Raw genomic sequence first — 17,981 nt, 5'->3', positions numbered from 1 at the left:
CTTCACGTGTTTCCTCCCACCAACAGAATCCTGGCTCCAGAATCCCGAAGGAACCCAAGCATTCTGGTGTTGATTAAACAAAACTTGTGGTACCTGTAGTTTTATTACTAAGGCTGATTCCCTGTGTTGTCAGAGCCATTCTGAGTCTGCGGGAATGTGAAATAAGATAATGTCACCTGGAATATTTCCCACAGAGAGCTTCAAGCAGTGTGATGTAGTATACACTTCTGTTTAGGATGATAATAATAAGAGGCCCCCAGAAAGTACACTATGGGTCAGTCTTTCCATAATGCCCATTAGTGTTTCAAGCTTTGCTTTCTTTGTGTTTACCAACACAATGTCTTTGCTGCATATACCTTGTGCTAATTATTCCGGTGGTGCGATAGCACAGCCGTAGGGCGTTTGCCTTGTGCACAGCCAGCCCGGCCGAGCCGGGTTCGATTCCTCCACCCCTCTCAGAGAGCCCGGCAAGCTACCGAGAGTATTTCGCCCGCACAGCAAAGCCTGACAAACTCCCCGTGACGTATTCGATATGCCAGACGCAGTAACAACAAGTCTCACGATGGAGACGTTACTGAGCCCGCTCAAGCAGTCACAGTAATTATCCAGTGCTCAGTCTCGTAGTCGGGTGATTGTGTGTTTACAGAGACAGTGGTGTTTGTCCCTGGATTTGTAGCCCTTCTGCCACTCAGCATAGCACTGGCCGTAACACAGGACAACGCTTCCCGGAGTCCGCCGGGCAGTTGAGAGGGCTCTAGAAACCGTAAGCACTTAGCTTTTGTAGGTGCACACATGCATTTTGAATCACAGCTTCATTTTCTTCAGTGTTCTTAGTGCCCTTTGCCACGCTGAAATACTTTTCACTTCATACTTATTCTCTGCATGAGTGTATTGACCAGTGTCCTCATCAGGGTCTTCCCCAAACCCAAACTTTCCACTATATCCTAAATGTGTGTGCATACGGGGCTTGAACCCGGGGCTCTATATGTTTGAAGCGAAACACACACTCTTGCAAAATCTAGGGTCTAGACAAAGTGCTTTGCATTGTACTTAAAAATGAAGACTATTTGTTGCTCCTGATCTGACTTCCTCATCTCAACCCCCTCTGCTCTCCGTGCGGTTTCCCCGTGTTCACTAACCCAGTAGCTAGAGAGAGATTTCTCCTAGATGTCCCTTGCAACAGTCGGCATAGTGGCGGGTGAGTAACCGACAGGTCCTACTAACTGATTTTATCCCGGGTTCTTTTATTGTTGGTTGGTACACTGAGTCCCTATTGGTTTCCGGATGACTCAGTAATATTTTGATTTTTGCAGCCCTTGTCGGATTTTCGTATACGCTCTAATTTTTAGCATGCAGACTCCTCGACCTCCAACGGAAAACAGACCTTTGCATTTCCCCTCAGCATTGCGTGTCGTAGTGTTCATTTCCCCATCCCAGCCTCTCTTGACGGCAAGCAAACTCTCAGGCTCGGATAGAACGACGATGTCTCGAGCTGCACATTTCATGTTGGGTCTCTGAACGCCATCCCCGAGGGAAAACAGTTTATCCGAGTTACTAAAGTTTACCGGCAAATTTGAAGTATTGTTAAGTGGTATGAAAGAAACCGTAGATGAGTTTTCCGTATGACGGGCAGTCACTGCAATGCTCTTTTTAGCTGAGTCAGGAAATTGCTCAGTGGGGCATTAAGATGTGCATAGCAGGCATGCGTCTGCTCCAGTGTGATCTCCATCACGGCCGAGCATCTCCCAGCAGCACCGAGAGAGCCCCCGAGCACCTCCTTTGACCACCCAGAATCAGAATTATCTTGGGGGGAGGGGGTGGGAGGGAGAGGGAGCAACCAGCTTTGGACACACCGACCAAGATGCAGTCCCCAGCACCCGGTATGGTTCCTCGAGCGGCCTCCAGAAATGATCCTGAGCACTGCCAGGCGTGGCCCAAAGATGTAAGATGCGTCCCGATTCCATCTGTGACAGTCTGGCTTCCAGTTGAGTAAAATGAACCCTGAAGACCTTGAGCCGGGGGTTCAGGGAGAGGCGGAGGGAAAGCCACGCCTTCCTTGCGGACGACCCCGTTGGAATCCCCCGCGCCCCACGGGGGTCCTCAAGCACCGCCCACCAGCAGGGGTAACCGAGCACCCCTGGGGAATGACCCAGAATCCGAAGAAACATAAGAAAGCCGGCTTGACTTAGTTCCTCAGGTGGCTGAGGAATGTTCTCCGACTGCTGTATTTTTCCGTCTCTGGTGGAAGAGTGGGTGCTTTGGGGTCGTGGGGACCCAGCTGGCCGGGCTCCCGAAGTGCTGCCGGGCTGGTGCTGGGGTTGGAACGGGCTTGGCCGGGAGGGTGGGAGCTTCAGCCCTCAGCTGTCCCCGGCCCCGGGCGCAAACAGTGTGCATGTGAAGATGACGCAGTTGAAAGTAGGTGAGGTTAACTTCTCTGTCAGATGCCGCCTGCGGATTGTTCTAAAGAGGCCTCAGGAAGGGGGTCGGTTTGCTCCTTGGGAAGTGCAAGGTTGGGCGTCAGTGGTGTGCTTCTCCTTCGCTCACAAGGGAATTCCAAATTTAAAATGGGGAAAAAAAATATATGGCATCGTCATTTTCTTTATAGACCTTAGTGACCATCTAAGTTTTTAATAAAATGCCGAAAATGAAATTTGATGTTCAGTTCTAGAGAGGAGTGTTGATTTTTCGTGTATTGATCTTTCGTGTGGAAAACTGCCGTTTGCTCATTAAAACCGATGATCTTGAACTGATCAGGTTAGAAGACATTCAGCCTTGTTCGTGTGGGATCCCTGGTCTTCCATTAAACTTGTCCTTCGGTTTCCCTGTCTTTGGTATGGATTCCAAGGGTCCGGGTTCACCTTGAAGGGCCTTTGACAGCCCTTTCACTCTGTTACGGGGTCACCAGGAAGCCGTGGAGCCTCTCTGCCGTCCGCTAGTTATGCTGCTTGCGATCTTTGTGATGATAACAAATAAAGGAAAGCTACAGTAATTTTTTAAATTTTTTAAGTTTAACTTTTTAAGTTTTTTTATATTTAATTTTTAAAGTCCTGCCGTCGAGTCTGCTAGAGAAGATTCTGTAAGCTTAGTTGCTGAACTTCAAGAAAAGCTTCAGGAAGAAAAAGCTAAATTTTTAGAACAACTTGAAGAGCAGGAGAAAAGAAAGAATGAGGAAATGCAGAATGTCCGAACATCTTTGATCGCAGAACAGCAGGTAGGTATTAACACCTGTACCCTTTTCATGATGTCCTGGCCGAAAGGTAGATCTAGCTTCATACATGCAATTTCTCTAGAACTGAGAGTTTCTTATTTTTAAGATATACTTCTCCTCATGACCTTTAAACATCAAAGATCTTCATAATAAAGGCATTGGCTATGTGATCCTATTAATACTGAATATTTTATGATAAATATATTTTAGTGATCATTATGTCAGATAGATGTTTCAAAATGAAATTGTCCTGCATTAGAAATGGGAAAAAAAATACGTTGTGTAATTTAATGGCCTTTTAACAGCTTTATGACTTTCTTTTCAGTTAAAATATTAATGTTACTACATAGATGATTTTTTAATTTTCTGTCAAACTATGTGCTGTTCAGTGTATGCTAGAATTGCTGGGTGGTGACGAGTGAATAGTTCTTGCACACTAGGTACTCCAGAACTTCACCCGAGGTACTGAGGGTGGTCGGAGGGAAAATAAAAAGTGGCCGCACAGCCAGATTCATGGTAACGAAGACTCCTGGACTGTGCTGAGGACTTCGGGGATTTCGAGATGCAGGCAGGGATGTGAGCAGATCTGCGTCTGCCGTTATTCGGGCCAGGGATAATACGCTAGAGCTGTAAACGATACTCCATAGAGAAATGGCTTAGTGCGTAGGCATAAGAGTTTCCAAGGGGTGGTTCTTGCTGGCTCCTGTCCCTAGCTGAGGAGAGTGGGACTCTTGAGTTTGCTCGGTAGATGGGAAGAGTCCTTACGCCACTTCACTGTCTCTTGCTTCTAAGCGTTCAGGAGGTCTTGAATGAGATCTCTTGAGTGATGTTTTTGACCAGTCGGACACCTTGATGAAAGAAACTCCAGTTAGGATTGCCGATTGGCTCCTGAGGAAGGGAGGCCGTCAGACATGCAGAGGGTCTGTAACTGTGTGTGTGTGTGTGTGGGGGGGGGGGGTTCGGCCCGTTATCTGAGAGGAGCTGTGGGGCTGGCCAGGTAGCACAGTGGGTAGGACATTGGTCTCGCATGTGGCTGACCTTGGTTTCATTCTCCAGTATCCCACGAGCCCCCCCCCCCCCCAGCACCACGCAGAGTAATAGCCGAGTGCAGACCCAGGGGTGACCTTGGAGCCTCACCAGGGGCGGCCCCAAAGTCAAAACAGGCGTGAACTGGGCACGGCCAGGGTGTCCCGGGAAGGAAGCTCTGGAAGGCTGCTGTGGGGTGGAGGGTTGGCAGACGGCAGAGGGCAGGACCTGGAGGCGGGAAGACTACTGGGAGAAAAATGAAGCACAAAGCAGCACTTACTCCCTTTTTTAAAATTGTGTTCTTTTTTCTAAATCCTGAAATTATTTGCTGATGTTTTTCCTGTGGCATAATCTATTTCTGGACAAAGTGAGGAAATAAAAAATTTTGTTCAAGGTAATAGCAACTGTTAATACGGGACGGAGAGAATACAATCTTTCTTACCCTAGTATTACATCTTCATTAAAAATGGGCTTCTTGGGGCTGGAGCGATAGCACAGCGGGGAGGGCGTTTACCTTGCACGCGACCGACCCAGGTTTGATTCTCAGCATCCCATATGGTCCCCTGAGCACCACCAGGAGTAATGCCTGAGTGCATGAGCCAGGAGTGACCCCTGTGCCTTGCTGGGTGTGATCCAAAAAGCAAATTAAATAAAAGAGCTTCATTTTGTGAGTTTTATCTTCTCAGACATAGCTAAAGAATCACACACATCCAAAATAGATACAGTTGGGAAAATGAAGGAGCACTGAACCCCATCTTCTCAGACAAGTGAGCCACACAGAACTTACCGTCAGGTTGACTTTTGTGGGTGCGCTAACCCTGTCGTTCCAGACCAACTTCAACACCGTTCTCACCAGAGAGAAAATGAAGAAAGAAAACATCATCAACGACCTCAGTGACAAGCTCAAGACCACGATGCAGCAGCAGGAGCGGGATAAAGGTCAGTGACGTTCGGGGAGGGCCGTGCGGTTCTCTTCCGGCGTGGAGGTGCCTTCCCGTTCATGACTCTCGTTTCCGTGCTCGGGGGGGTGCTCAGATCTGATCGAGTCGCTGTCCGAAGACCGGGCGCGCTTGCTGGAGGAGAAGAAGCAGCTGGAGGAGGAAGTCAGCAGGCTGCGCGGGAGCAGCCTGGGCCCCCCCTACGGCGCCTCGGCCCCCGAGCTCTGCGGGGCCTGCGCCCCGCCGCTGCCCTGCGAGGCCGAGGACGGGAGAGTGGACTCCGCGATGGACACCAGCACGATGTCTGTGCAGTACGTGCAGCCCGGGGGTGGGCGGCACTGTGGCCTGTCCCGGCCGTGGCCTTCTGTCCAGAGGCCCGGGTGGCCGTGTCCTTGCTGCAGGGAGCGTGGGCGCTGCGGGGCCCCCGTCCCGGGACGGTGGGGCCACAGCCGGCTGGGCGAGGGAGGTTGGCTGGGGGGGACGGGGGGGCAGAGGAGGATTTCAGAAGCTGAAAAGCATTTTAGGTTTTGGCTGGGTCAAAAGAAAAGATGATAGGGGACTGCAGCGGGGAGGGCGTTTGCCTTGCACGCGGCCGACCCGGGTTCGATTCCCAGCATCCCATATGGACCCCTGAGCACTGCCAGTAATGATTCCTGAGTGCGTGAGCCAGGAGGAACCCCCTGTGCATCGCCAGGTGTGACCCAAAAAGAAAAAAAAATTACAAACTGGTCAACTTGGGTCTTTAGACTCGAGGCTTAAGAATGAATACTTATACATATATATATATAATAGATTTAACAAAATGTAACGTTGAAAAGGCAAGCTATAAACACGTAAAGAGACCAGTGATGATTCTAAATCCTGAGTGACAAACGTTTTCAGAAAGCAAACCAATCTTTCCAGACAGAACATGAGGGGAGGGAGGAATCCAACTATATCCTGCCCAGAGAGTAATTCCCAGAGGAAAATACTTCAGAAGGGTTCGTCTCCAAGGCATGCAGGACAGAGGAAGGGGAAAGATTCAAGCTGTTCAATGGGAGAAGTTTTTTAAGTTTTAAATACAGAGGTACAGTTTAATAAAGCAGTACCTTGTGGGTGCTTTAAGATACGATTTGATAGGTTTTATATGAATAAAAAATGAATTCAAACTTGAATGAAAATCACAGATGTGTAGGACATTTCCTAGCAAAATAGAAAAAAATAAGTAAAGCAACTTATTTAGTTAAGAAAATCTGTTAAGAAGATGCACTGCGGAGCAGATCGTAGGGGAAGTTGCTAAATTCTAAATGTTGATCGAATTCAGGTTCCCTGAACGTGAACATAGACATCCTTCTAGATACTGGGGTGTCTAAACATCTAAATATGTAAGCGTTAAAAAAAATATGCAAAGCACATTATGTGGGACCAGTCAAAAAGGTCACACCTCTAGGTTTTTTGTTTGCTTTTGGTTTGGGGGCCACATGTGGCAAGGCCCCGGGCTTCCTCCTGGCTCTGTGCTCGGGGACCATCTGAGGTGCCGGGACCAAGCCCAGGCTGACCGCATGAGGGCAGGCACCCTACCTGCTGTACTATCGCTCAAGCCCTCAGAGTATTACGAGCAAGAGTCGGTCTGGTCCATTGGGAGGACGTGAGCCCTGCCTGTGGGCTGGGGAGGGCACGGGAAGGGCCTGCCCCCGCCCCCAGCACTGTAGGGAGACGTCTCAGACCTCGTAGGCCTGACCCTGACCTTGTGCATATATTGTAGCACTGTCCTCCCGTTGTCCATCAATTTGCTCGAGTGGGCCCAGTAACATTTCCATCGTGAGACTTGTTACTGTTCATGGCATATCGAATACACCACGGGGAGCTTGCCAGGCTCTGCCCTGTGGGCGGGATACTCTCGGTAGCTTGCCGGGCTCTCCGAGAGGGGCAGAGGAATCGAACCCGGGTGGGCTGTGTGCAAGGCAAATGCCCTACCCGCTGTGCTACGCTCCAGCCCAAATAGATATATGGAAAATGAAACTAGAAATTTGAGTGAGCTGTAGTAGACAAGTCTAAGTCACCAGTTGAAAAAAAGAACTATTGGAACCAATGTTTATTTCTCCGGCCCCGTCGCCCTTCCAGCCTTGGTTCCTTCCTGGCACCCCACTCACCAGTTTACCCCCAGTCTCACGCTGTCCCCACTCCTTCCCTGCCCCCATATTTTTTTCGAGGGGGGGGCAAGAATACCTACTTCAAATCCTAGCTTTGTAGACTTGTATAGTTCGCTTTTTATCTCTCTGTAAAAAAAGATACAAAAGCCAACACTGCATTTCTTTTCCTTTTTTTAAATTTTTTCAATATGGTAGACAAATGCACGAATAGCACATAACCGTTATAGCCACTCAGTCATACTTTGAAACATTTATTTTTTATTTTTTACTTTTTTTGCTTTTTGGGTCACACCCGGCGATGCACAAGGGTTACTTCTGGCTCATGTACTCAGAAATTACTCCTGGCAGTGCTTGGGGGACCATGTGGGATGCTGGGGATTGAACCCGGGTCGGTCGCGTGCAAGGCAAACACCCTCCCCGCTGTGCTATCTATCACTCCAGCCCAACACTTTGAAACATTTAAACTTGGTTTAGTTTTCTTAAACTGGTACTTGCTGTTTTGTAGCTTTCTCATAATTCGTTGTGTTTTGTTTTTTAGTTTTGCTGGTGTAATTACTCAGGAGCTTGATCAGTAATACAGATTCACGTATGTGGCACAGGAAAAGAGTAGTTATTGATATTGGAGGTCGAGGCCAAAGCATGAAACATGAAAGATCCTGTCCCAGAAAAAATGCACATAGAAAAATTTGGTTCCAGAGATTTAACGTAAGCTCAGGGCCTCTGGTTAGAAAGCTTACATTCTCCACGAAAAATCTAACTCCAGCAGGGGGCTTTTCAAAGTGTAGTACAAACCCTTAACTTTTAAAATGCAGTAATATTTAAATTTCTAAGAGTATAAAGTTAAGAATTTTTAAAGACTTAAACTAAAATAAATTATTTTCTTTTAGAGAAAATATCCATATGCTTTCTGAAGAGAAACAGAGGATAATGCTTTTAGAACGAGTAAGTAAAATTGTTTTCTTAAATTTTTAAAAAGTGTGTGGGGTGGGGTTATACCGGGGTTTTTGGTGGTGGAGAATGGGTACTGGTGAAGGCATAGGTGTTTCCTTGTGTGAGCGAAATTTAAACCCGAAAGCTTTGTAACTGCTCTCACGGTGATTCAATAAATAAAATTATAAAAAATGAAAAAAAGAAAGTAAGGACTTTTAAATTGCAGTTTTACATAAAGAGGACACTGTTCGGTTGGAACCAAAAAAAGTGTTTATTATGACTTTCAGTCCTACGTTGAAAATACTTGTCACTTTTATAGTGATCTCATTTTTAATATTCTTTTTCACCGTTACGTTTTGAGAAGCCCGATCGTAAAAATTTTTGTAGTGCTTTGATCTTACGCGTCTAAGACCTGAACTTTGCTGTTGGGCACAGCCCTCATTCCTGCTTCTCTTATTTTCTTGACCTTGGTGATTAAATAAATAATTGGCAGTGGGATTTTAAGCTGCTTTATCCTGAATTGCCAGGACTGAATCAGAAGCCTGTATCATAAAAAGATCGGCATGGCTTATCAATTTGTATTAGGGTAGCTTGTTCTCATACTGTCACCGTCACAGTCCTCCTGTTGTTCCTCGATTTGCTTGAGCGGGCCCAGTAACGTCTCTATCGTGAGACTTGTTGTTACTGTGTTTGGCATATCGAATATGTCCCGGGGAGCTTGCCAGGCTCTGCCATGCGGGCGAGATACTCTCGGTAGCTTGCCACGTTCTCCGAGTGGGGCGGAGGAATCGAACTCGAGTCAGCCATGTGCTGCGTGCAAGGCAAACGCCCTACCGCTGTGCTATCGCTCCGGCCTGATAGCACGCAGAGTAAGAATTACCTCGAAGTCGCATGTTCAGACAAATAGGGTCTCTCTTCTTCCCGCAGACGTTACAGTTGAAAGAAGAAGAAAACAAGCGGCTGAACCAGCGGCTGGTGAGTGGCGGCTTCTCCCTGGGACCCTCCTCGCGGGATAGGCGTCCCTCCTGTGTCCTGCTGAGTGCCTGGGCACGAGGGGCAGCGCTGAGCCGCCTTGGGCGGTGCAGGGGGTCAGGAGGTGGCCGGGGGCCTGCCTCAGTGTCTCTTCTGAGGCCCCGCGAGTGTCCATGCCGTGGGGACGCGTGTTGCAGTGGGCACTGCCCCTCCTGGGCCACGGGCGTGTCCTTGGAGTCGGCGTCTCTTGTCCTAAAGCCGACGCATCCGGGCCCTGAGTCCCTGCCGGGGAGGCCCCAGCTGCTCTGTCGGTTTCTCATCTGCTTTAGTTCTTCAGAGTCTGCCGCGTGGGTGGTGTTTGTTCTGGGTGCCCCGTCCCTGTGTGGGTGGCAGTCACAGTGCTCACGCCCAGACTCCCCCCACCACGTGCCTCTGAGCTCACCCAGGGCAGACCACCCGCAGGGCTCCGGGGTCACACCCGGACTCCAAGCCCCAGCCCCGGGCCCGCCCGCCTCTGTGTGGGAGGTGCCGATGGTTCTCATGCGTCAGAGCAACACCAAAGCCTCTGCACAACTTTAGAGAAAATTGGGAGCCACCGATGAGAGTTTGAGTTGAAGGCCTGGCGGTATTTTTCTTGGTTTGGGTTTGGGCTTGGGGCCACACCTGGCCTCACCAGGCTTCCTCTGCCTCTGCTCTCAGGGGTCATGCTCAGCAGGGCGCAGGGGACCCGATGGGGGAAATGTGTCCTCCGAAAGTCATCATTCAGAAAAACAGGTGCCATATCATTCCCCCATGCTCAGGGCTAGGTGCATCCATCCTTTCTTGACTGAGCACTGTGGTGGGAGTCGCCTCCCAGCACATTCAGTGGTGGCCTAAAATCCAAAAAGGAAAATAAGGAGAAGGTGTTGCTGTAAGGACGTGCCTCTCTCTGACTGTGGGTGACATTATCGTAAGCGCCATCCCTCTCTCACTACATGACCTGCATCTCTCCACAGATGTCGCAGAGCATGTCTTCAGTGTCTGCGCGGCACTCGGAGAAGATCGCCATTCGAGAGTAAGTCCTGGGCCTCTGGGGGTTTCCCCACCCCCCGAAGTGCTCAGGGCCCCCTCCTGGCAGCCCTGACGGGGCCACACTGCCCACTGTCCTGCCTCCCCAGCCCCTGGGTATAGCACTTTCCTATGCTACAAAGTCAGCACCGAGTACTTGGGCTTGTTCAGGAAACAAGCTCTGTTCGTACCTGGCAGGGCGGTGGTGCGGGTCTGCTCGGGAATTGGCCCCTGGCCCGGCCCCTCGCCGGCCTCAGCATCCCCCGGCCCAGAGATGCTGTCCCAGGGAGCACGGCATTTGTTCTCATTAGCAGGAAACTTTTTTATTTTTTTAATTAAGAATTCAAGTTTGGAGGAGAGTCGGAGGGGACATTGTGGCCTCGGTGAGAGCTGCTGGCCTGGTGGTGGCTGTGACCGTGGCCTGAACCATAGGCCTGAAATAAAGCCTTCAAAAATCAAAACATAAATTCTTCAAAACTTAAGATTCGTCTAAATTTCGACTTTGGAACAAGAAGATGGAAGGAACGGCGGGCAGACGTTGCTGCTAGGATTGGGTCATCTTCACACGTAGATAATTCTGAGACCTTTTCACTCTAGTTCACTCTCAGTGTTGTCTCTTTAAAATCCCATCCTTTGCATTTTGGGTTTGAGATCAAAGAACTCTTATGGGTTTTATTTTTTTGGTTTGAGGGGGTCGATCCAGGCGATTGATGCTAAAGACTTACTCCTGCCTCTGTGCTCAGGGATTTCTCCAGAGGATGCCCGAGGGGTCGAGCCTGGGTCAGGCGCGAGGCTCTGGCTCACTCTTGAGGGTTAAAGTGGCTGAGTTTACTTATTTTTGTTCCTCAGGCTTCATTTATTGATATCAAACTCTTCTACACTATTGAATTGATCATTTGATTAGTGTCCCTGGACCAGATTGCCCAGAGCAGTCGATTGTTTTGAGGCCTGGGTTTTTAGTTGAAGGGAGGACCTGGAATAACAAAGGAAAACGTGAATACCCGTCAAAGTCTGTACTTGGCGAGACTGATGAAAGGAAACTCAGTGTCCTTAAAACTCCTATAGGCTGGAGCATGAGGTGGGTGGGGCCTTGCCTCCCCACGCCAGCCAGGGTTCGGTCCCTGGCCTGCCCAGAGGGGCCTTTGGAGCAGAGCTGCTGTGGCCCCAAAGCCGAAACAATTATAATGAATCTGTTGACCACATTGTTTACTTGTCCGATTCCCATTATTGATTTTTTAATGTTCTCATTAGAATTTTTGTTTTTTTTTTCCTCAGATTTAAATGCCCCGGGTGGCAACTTTCTTGACCAGCTGTTTGCCAAGTGAAATGAATTTCTGTTTCTTCCAGAGATTCTAGGCAAAAAAAAACTTTAATGCCTCAGAAAAGCTTTTCTGGGGCTGGAGTGATAGCACAGCGGGGGGGAGGGTGTTTGCCTTGCACGCGGCTGACCCGGGTTCGATTCCCAGCATCCCATAGGGTCCCCCGAGCACTGCCAGGAGTGATTCCTGAGTGCCGAGCCAGGAGGAACCCCTGAGCATCGGTGGGTGTGACCCAAAAAGCCAAAAATAAATAGAATTAGCTTGACACTTAAAAAAACTTTAAGAAAAGAAAGAAGAGCTTTTCTCTGCCTCAGTCTTCTGGTGTGGGCTCGCCCCTGCCCCTCTGTTCCCTGGACCCGTGCCCTGGCTGTGGGTGAGGGACGGGTGGGCACGCAGCTGGCTCTCTGGACTCCTCTCCTCCTGCCCTCGGTGGGTCGGGCGCCCTTTGCTGCGGCCCAGGGCTGCCCGCACCCGCCCCGTGTGTCTGCTCCCTGCACTCTGCCGGGAACTGCTGCCAGCCGCGAAGTCAGCACTGGCAAGGCAGGCACGTGGCTCTGAGCGTCTCAGCCCCCTGCAGTTACCTCCTCAGACAGGAGGGGCTTCAGGCATGCCCCGGGGACGCCTGCTGCTGTGACCATCCGCCCACGAGAGCTGCAGAGAGTGAACTGTGTGGTGTGGAGACAGTGCTGGGTGCTGGAGAATAGCACCGAACCCGTCCCGGTAGGGTGCCAGGCACTCCTCGGTGAACCTGGATTTCCGTCTTCAGTTTCCAGGTGGGGGATCTCGTCCTCATCATCCTCGACGAACGCCACGACAACTACGTGTTATTCACCGTCAGTCCCACCTTGTACTTCCTCCATTCAGAGTCGCTGCCCGCCCTGGACCTCAAGCCGGGCGAGGGGGGTAAGTGTCACCTGCGGAACCACAGCTGTAGACTTGGGGGGGGTGGAGAGATCAAAGCTGTTGCTTCCCCCTCCTGCAGTTAACAAAAGCATACTCGCATTCTCTGAACACCGGCTTTTTCCGTAAGCGGGTATACTGCTTAATCTGCTTTTCTGGCTTTCCAGGAAATAAAAAATTTGTCTTTATATTAAAGTGATTTCACCGGACAGTTGAGAAATTAAGGTGTAACTAACGCTGCCGTAGCGGCAGCAGAATCACTCGGCCACAGTCCTCGGAGACGCAGGCGACCTAAATCCACTGTGTGCTCCTTTGCTCACTGTGGTCGTCTGTGGTCCAGGGACTTTAATTACACATCGGTCTTTGTGTTTGTTCGTTTCTGATGATCCGGGATCTTTCGGTCGTATCTTGCCAAATGGTATTTAAGGATTAAAAAAGAGTGTTGGGGGCTGGAGCGACAGCACAGCGGGGAGGGCATTTGCCTTGCAGCCTTGCAGGCAGCCGACCCAGGATCGATTCCCAGCATCCCATAGGAATTACCCCCGAGCGCCACCGGGGGTAATTCCTGAGTGCAGAGCCAGGAGGAACCCCTGGGCATCGCTGGGTGTGACCCAAAGAGCCAAAAAATAATAATGATAAAAAGCAGTGTTTTTTTTTTTTTTAAGTCATTGTTATTTATTGGCAAGAAACTTTTCCGTCAGATTTTTTTCCTGATGACTTTCCTCAGCCCTCTGTGACGGTGGAGACTGGCTTTTCCCTCCCGTTGTCCAGCAACTTTCTGTCTTCTTTTGCCGTTCTCTTCACAGGGCGCTGCCCACCCCCCTCTGCCGGCAGGACCTCATCCGGGCCTGAGGAAGGTGCTTTCTCCCCTGGAGGTGGAGGTGAAAGTTCTGCCTGGCGTTGTGGAGCTTTTTCTGTTTTTGTTTTTGTTTTTTGCTTTTTTTTTTATCGGAAAGGCCATCTTCGTTGGTGCTTTCAGTAGATGGCACTGTCGAGCTACTTTTCACTCCCAGATTTCTTGTTCGCGATTTGTGCCCAGGCTCTTGTTCATTTCTTGAACGTTCTTAGTTCTGTGACTTGACTGAGTCCCGAACTGCCTGGATTCGCGGTGTCCCATCATCCAGGCACGGCAGTGATTCCACTAGCCCCTGTTTCTCCGTGCTCGCTCACTCAGGAGAACCTTGTTAGTCTCTCAGTTATTACAGCAGTCATGAGCTTTATAACTGTACTTCTCAAAGAGAAACTAACGATTGGATTCAACAGCTTCAGGTGCAACTAGAAGACCCTGGGTGCTTGGGAAAGTCATGGAGAAGGAATACTGTCAGGCCAAAAAGGTAAGGACTCCGTCGTAACGCCTAAGCGTTACCCAGATGCAGCCTCACAGAAGTTATCATTCGTGCTGTTCTTAGCTTTGAAGCTCACTTGAGTCTGGTCAAAATGCAGTTGAAGCAGCAGCCTTATAAGTAATTTATGTCACTTCCCTCACTGCTGTGCAGACAGGAAAAAATAAAGCCCGTTTCCACCCTAACTCTGCCCTTGTGAGAATGAAGGTATCGAGATAAGCAGGGATTAAAAGTGAGCCGACTTGGGGCTGGAGTGATTGCCTTGCATGCGGCCGACCTGGGTTCGATTCCCAGCATCCCATATGGTCCCCCGGGCACCGCCAGGGGTAACTCCTGAGTGCATGAACCAGGAATAACGCCTGTGCATTGCTGCATTGCGGGGTGTGACCCAAAAAGCAAAAAAAAAAAAAAAATAGAACTGACTTGTAGAATTGACATTGTCTTTCTTTATGTGCTACCCCCACTGAAACGTTGTTATTTTCACGTGCTCTCCCCCTCACCCCCCAAATAAAATGCAGCGTGATGGACTTCAAAGCTAAAATTGCACGTGACACCTAGTTCTCGGCGTGAGAGAGCGCAGTGGGCGGACACTCTTCCTCACTCCTATTCCTCGGGTGCTCTCGACTCCCGTGCACTGGGAAAATTTCAGTTGCGTAGTACTGAAATCTGTTTGGAACTTAAAACAGTGTCATCCCCCATTTTTACTAATTCGGGTGAAGGGGCAACCTTTGCCGGCTTTTCTCCCGAGTACTAGCGGTTATGTGTTGACTGTGAGGGGTAGTAGGCGCAGCGGGCAGGAGCGTGCCTTGCACACAGTCAGCCCGAGCACAGAACCCAGTCCAGGTGTTCTCAGGGGAACGTGGGACTTGGAGGGTTCTCCCTCCCCCCCACCCACCCACCCACCCGCCCTTCCTGGCGGTGAGCACTGGGTCCAGGACGGTCCCTTGAAGTTGGTCGTGTGAGTGAGTTTCTTTTTCTTTCCTTCTTAGGCACAAAACAGATTCAAAGTTCCTCTGGGGACAAAGTTTTACAGAGTGAAAGCTGTGTCCTGGAATAAGAAAGTATAACTCGCAGGCGGAAAAGAAATCCCTGTGTTCTGTGACATTTTCTGATCTGTTCTGCTGCGCTCTTTCGTCACTCCACACATAGCAGCCGTCTTTTGACACGAACGTCACCCGGACAGTAGACTTCATGGGCGTGACACCATTGGCTTTTTAACTGGCGACGTCTTAGGAACAACACGTTCATCAAAACTCATGGCTGAATTGAAATGGTTTTGTTTTTGTTTCTGTCTTCTACCCGGATAACTCTAGAACCGCGGACCAAACTAGTTCATTCTCTCAAAGGGCATACCTTGTGCATCGTGGCTCCTAACTGGCCATATTAATTGCCTGTTACATAAACACATTAGCGTGAACTTAGAGATTAATGTTAGTTCTTATTACCAGCATCTGTCCTTTCGTGGAATCAATATCAGAAAACTTGCACTCTTTAACCCATTCTTTATACAGCGTGTAAATTCTTCAGGCTCTACAAAGGAGGAGTGTTATTGCATGCAGATAATCATAACTTTGAGTTTGCCTCTGTAGATTACTAAAGCAAATCGTTTTATTTTTTTAAATGCCCTTTGATGTTTGAGAACATAAAGGAACTCTAACTTGATTGGGCTGATCGGAACATCAGCTGTAATCAGCAATCTCCAAAAGCACTTTCAGTGGCTTGGTCGCTGGGGCGGCAAGGGAAGGCCTGCTTTGAGTTTCAAAGGCAGCACATCCCAGTACCTTTGTTAATTCTCTTTAGAGTAGAATCATATCGATGAGCTCATAATCCATGGTTCAGTTTCAGGAGAGAAAAGCTCATTGTACATTAACCATTTAGAGATCATTTAAATAACAAAATATTGTATTGTACAAGACATGTAGAATTTTAAAACAATAAAGATTTGAACCTATAAATGTGTGTGCCTTTTCAAGGAGGATGCATTTTTAATATATTTGAGTGATTGCCGGAAAGTGTGAAATCTGTCTGTATCATATGGAAAGAGAAACCTGTTTATTACAAAAATGTGCTTTAACGATATACTATGTAACAGGGTGAAACAGTATTATGTAGACTAGAATTGTGTAAACTAGATCTTTAGACAAGTTGCCCCTGAGCAAAGGTGTTGAAATGAGTTGGTTAAGATTGTTGCGGATTTGTTGTAGAGGACAATAAAATGATTCTTTTTCAAAAATACTTAATTTCTTCTGAAAAATAAGTTAAATATTTTTTTAAATATGTGTACCTAATAGTACAGAAAATGGAACAACCACCAATAGTGTATAGAAAACTGAATTTGACAACGTATTAATAAATGAAGAAATGATTTGATACGTTTCTATTCAATCCTTCGCTGACATCTTTATGCAAAGAACACTAAAGCAATAAATGACTTTTTGTCAGAGTTGTTTCCGTAAGCAAATTTGGGTGGGTCTGGGTCTCCGTGAATTGAGTTTCAGGAAGACTGTTTGTTTGTTTGTTTGTTTTTAAATTTTTATTAGTGAAACACCATGAGGTACAGTTGTAGACTTACAAGTTTTTGTGCTTGGGTTTCAGTTCTACAGTGATCGAGTACCCGTCCCTCCACCAGTGCCCATCCTCTACCACCACGGATCCCAGTATCCCTCCCACCCTGCCTCTGTGGCAGGGCATTCCCTAAGACGTTTTCTTTTTCAGGGAGACATTTGAACACGGTGCTTTAACTTGAGGGCTGCCATGACCGAATCCATCCGTAAGCCTCACTCTCATGCATTAAGTTTCGTTGTTACAGTCAACGGTGTCAGGCATATACCAAGTGTTCCCTGCTAGCTATTGTAAAAAGTAAGATCCTCTTCTGTTCATAATTAAAACCCATAAATCTGCTTTTCGATTTGGAATGGAAACGCAGTTTTGTGGCAGTGTTGGGTGCCCATTGGGGTCCACCCTAGCTGTGCTCAAGCCTCACCTTGGCTCTGCCCAGGGGTCACCCTGCGAGGCCGGCGCCCTAATCACTGGTGCTTCTGCCCACAGTATTGACCTGTTCCGTTGCAAGGGAACTTCAAATACAGGCGGTTTGTTGTTTTGTTTTGTTTTGCTAGGATACCTGATCAACACTAGCACATCTTGAGCAAATCTTATGAGATTTAGTCCTTACTTTAAAGTTACGGTGTAAAACATATGCATGCTTTCAAAATAATCAGTCCTTCAGTTCCTTCCCTAGATGCCTTTTTTGTTACCTGGAATGAATTTTACCTTTTTTACTGCACTTTTACAGTGTGTGCCAAATCAGCTGAATTTATTTCTCGACGAATCGATTTATAATGTCAATATGCTTTCTCTGTAAATAGTGTATTTCATAAAACCTTTTCTGGTTTTTTTTTTTTTTAACATCATTTCTATCTAGTTGCTTCCTTGGCTTTCACGGTGTCCTCACACTGCACGTTGCCTCCTAGTCAAACCCTGGAATAGTTCATTCCTTCTGGTGCCGCCAGGTCTCTGAAGCTTCCCCGTTTTTCTCTTCCTTCTTCCTAGCTTTTCCTTTCAAATGTTTCTTCTCGTATTCAAATCGCCTTTTCTCTGAAAACCTCCTTACTATCTTGAGCTCTGCTTCAAAGGAGTAAGTTTGCTTTCAGCCCTCCGTCCGTCCCTCCCTCTTTCCCTCCTTTCCTTCCTATTTTAAGAGAAGGGGAAAAAGCAGGGAAGCTTCCGGGTTATGGGGAGGGGTTTCCTTGAATAAGAGTCCCCATTTCACATTTTAAGAATGTAAAGTAACACGTGTTAGTTTATCTTTTCTTGAGTTCGTCCATTTACAACCTTCTATGTAAATTTTTTGATCCTCTGCATGTATAATGGTTTAACTGATAGTTTAACTGGATATAGAGTTTTTCAGTCATTACCCCTTTTCTCTTCAAGGTCGGTGTTACAGTTGAATGCTTTTCCACTTACATTCTGTTATAGATGATGCTTCCCGCCAACCTCTCAGAAAACTTGAGAAGCGAGTTTTTTGGTCCTGGTATTAGAAAGGGCACCGTGAAGCCTGTTCTAGTACCTCTTGCTGGTCGGCCGTCCTTGAAAGGTGCAGTAAGCCTGCCTCCTCCTTGACTGTTGTTATTTGGGTCTCATTTGGAACTCTCAGTATCGACTTCCCT

General features: G+C 48.1%; 1 protein-coding gene across 1 annotated transcript in view; it reads left to right on the top strand.

Annotated features, from left to right (window-relative positions):
* The window catches only part of RB1CC1 (RB1 inducible coiled-coil 1), a 60,611-nt gene extending 44,426 nt beyond the window's left edge, over nucleotides 1-16,185 (top strand). The window contains exons 16-24 of the mRNA XM_056109696.1: nucleotides 3,046-3,211; nucleotides 5,065-5,173; nucleotides 5,270-5,483; nucleotides 8,192-8,246; nucleotides 9,162-9,209; nucleotides 10,202-10,260; nucleotides 12,339-12,475; nucleotides 13,736-13,806; nucleotides 14,805-16,185. Of these exons, the coding sequence (XP_055965671.1) occupies nucleotides 3,046-3,211; nucleotides 5,065-5,173; nucleotides 5,270-5,483; nucleotides 8,192-8,246; nucleotides 9,162-9,209; nucleotides 10,202-10,260; nucleotides 12,339-12,475; nucleotides 13,736-13,806; nucleotides 14,805-14,882 (937 nt within the window). The 3' untranslated portion in view covers nucleotides 14,883-16,185. The remainder of the gene's footprint in view (nucleotides 1-3,045; nucleotides 3,212-5,064; nucleotides 5,174-5,269; nucleotides 5,484-8,191; nucleotides 8,247-9,161; nucleotides 9,210-10,201; nucleotides 10,261-12,338; nucleotides 12,476-13,735; nucleotides 13,807-14,804) is intronic.
* Nucleotides 16,186-17,981: the final 1,796 nt, after the last annotated feature.

The sequence above is a fragment of the Sorex fumeus genome, unplaced genomic scaffold (assembly GCF_029834395.1).
Source record: "Sorex fumeus unplaced genomic scaffold, SorFum_2.1 ptg000002l, whole genome shotgun sequence".
Lineage (NCBI taxonomy): Eukaryota > Metazoa > Chordata > Mammalia > Eulipotyphla > Soricidae > Sorex > Sorex fumeus.
This window is presented reverse-complemented; position numbering and strand designations above follow the sequence as displayed.